At 39.7% G+C, this 1,241-nt stretch overlaps 1 protein-coding gene across 1 annotated transcript; it reads left to right on the forward strand.

Moving 5' to 3' along the window:
* Positions 1-422: 422 nt before the first annotated feature.
* Positions 423-993, forward strand: LOC108150073 (drosulfakinins). Its single transcript, XM_017278036.1, has one exon. It carries the CDS (start codon positions 435-437, stop codon positions 858-860), a length of 426 nt encoding a protein of 141 aa, XP_017133525.1. The 5' UTR covers positions 423-434; the 3' UTR covers positions 861-993.
* Positions 994-1,241: the final 248 nt, after the last annotated feature.

Consider the following 1,241-nt stretch of genomic DNA (forward strand, 5'->3'; position numbering starts at 1 on the left):
TGCATGTGTTATATAAATATAATTTTATACACTTGCAGGTTATGTTTCATAGTACGACGATTTTTTCTTTTGTGTATATCTATCTGATTGTTCCAATGGCAGCGATATGATATAGCCGACCGCTTTCAATGTAAATACTTTTTTTAACTTCAGCTACCCATCTTAGTGACACCTGATTTTAATGCATGTTCCGAAGAATTCAATCATTTTTCAGAGCAGCGCCAGATGGTTAATCTAATCAATCAAGTCAATCACAAGTCAAAACCCATGGTTGATTTAATTTCATTTGCCTGAATATTTCAAAGCACTTAATCCTTGGCAGTCGCGTCAAAGGAATGTTAAGCAGGCAAGGCAAAAAACGACGTCAGCGTAAATCATATAAAAAGGAAGCACCGTCGTTTCTGTTCTGCAGTCGGCCAACGGCTAAGTAGGGAATGGGACTCAAGAGTTGCAAGCACTTCATCACCCTTGTGATGCCACTTTGGGCCTTGGCCTTTTGCCTCCTTGTGGTGGTACCGGTCCCAGCACAGACAACTAGTCTGGAGACAGCAAAGGAAGAACGGCGTCTACAGGAATTGGAGTCCAAAATGGGAGCGGAATCAGATCAGTCCAACTCCAATTTCGCTGGTCCATCATTCTCGCGTTTTGGGGACAGGCACATACAGAAAACTCTTGGTTTCGGTAGAAGAGTGCCTATGATTTCTCGCCCAATGATGCCAATCGAATTGGACCTCCTGATGGATAATGATGACGATCGAACAAAAGCTAAACGATTTGACGACTACGGACACATGAGGTTTGGTAAGAGAGGAGGAGATGATCAGTTCGATGACTACGGCCACATGCGCTTCGGCCGGTAAACCAAAGCCAACCATTTGTCGATGAATAGTCATTAACGGGCTGTTTGTGCAAGTTGTATATATACGAATATATAGAAAACTGCTGCGGTAACTAGTACATACATAGTAATAAATGTTCGCATAAAAAAATGTACTTTTTGTTTTTGTGTTTTTTTTATGCTTTTATGGTGGGGAACGGGTAACTTATAGTCGGGCACTCAACAATAGCGTTTCTTCTTGTTCTAATTGTTAATTATATGTTATTTATTACTCGCAGAATTTGGTTTGTATGTACATAACATATACAACATAAAAGTTACATAAATTTCGCATGAATGCCGTCAGTGCGTACATACAATATGTCAACTAATTCTTTGCAAAATGGAAAATGACAAAAATATG

Source organism: Drosophila elegans, unplaced genomic scaffold (assembly GCF_018152505.1).
Source record: "Drosophila elegans isolate 14027-0461.03 unplaced genomic scaffold, ASM1815250v1 contig_476, whole genome shotgun sequence".
Taxonomy (NCBI): Eukaryota; Metazoa; Arthropoda; class Insecta; order Diptera; family Drosophilidae; genus Drosophila; species Drosophila elegans.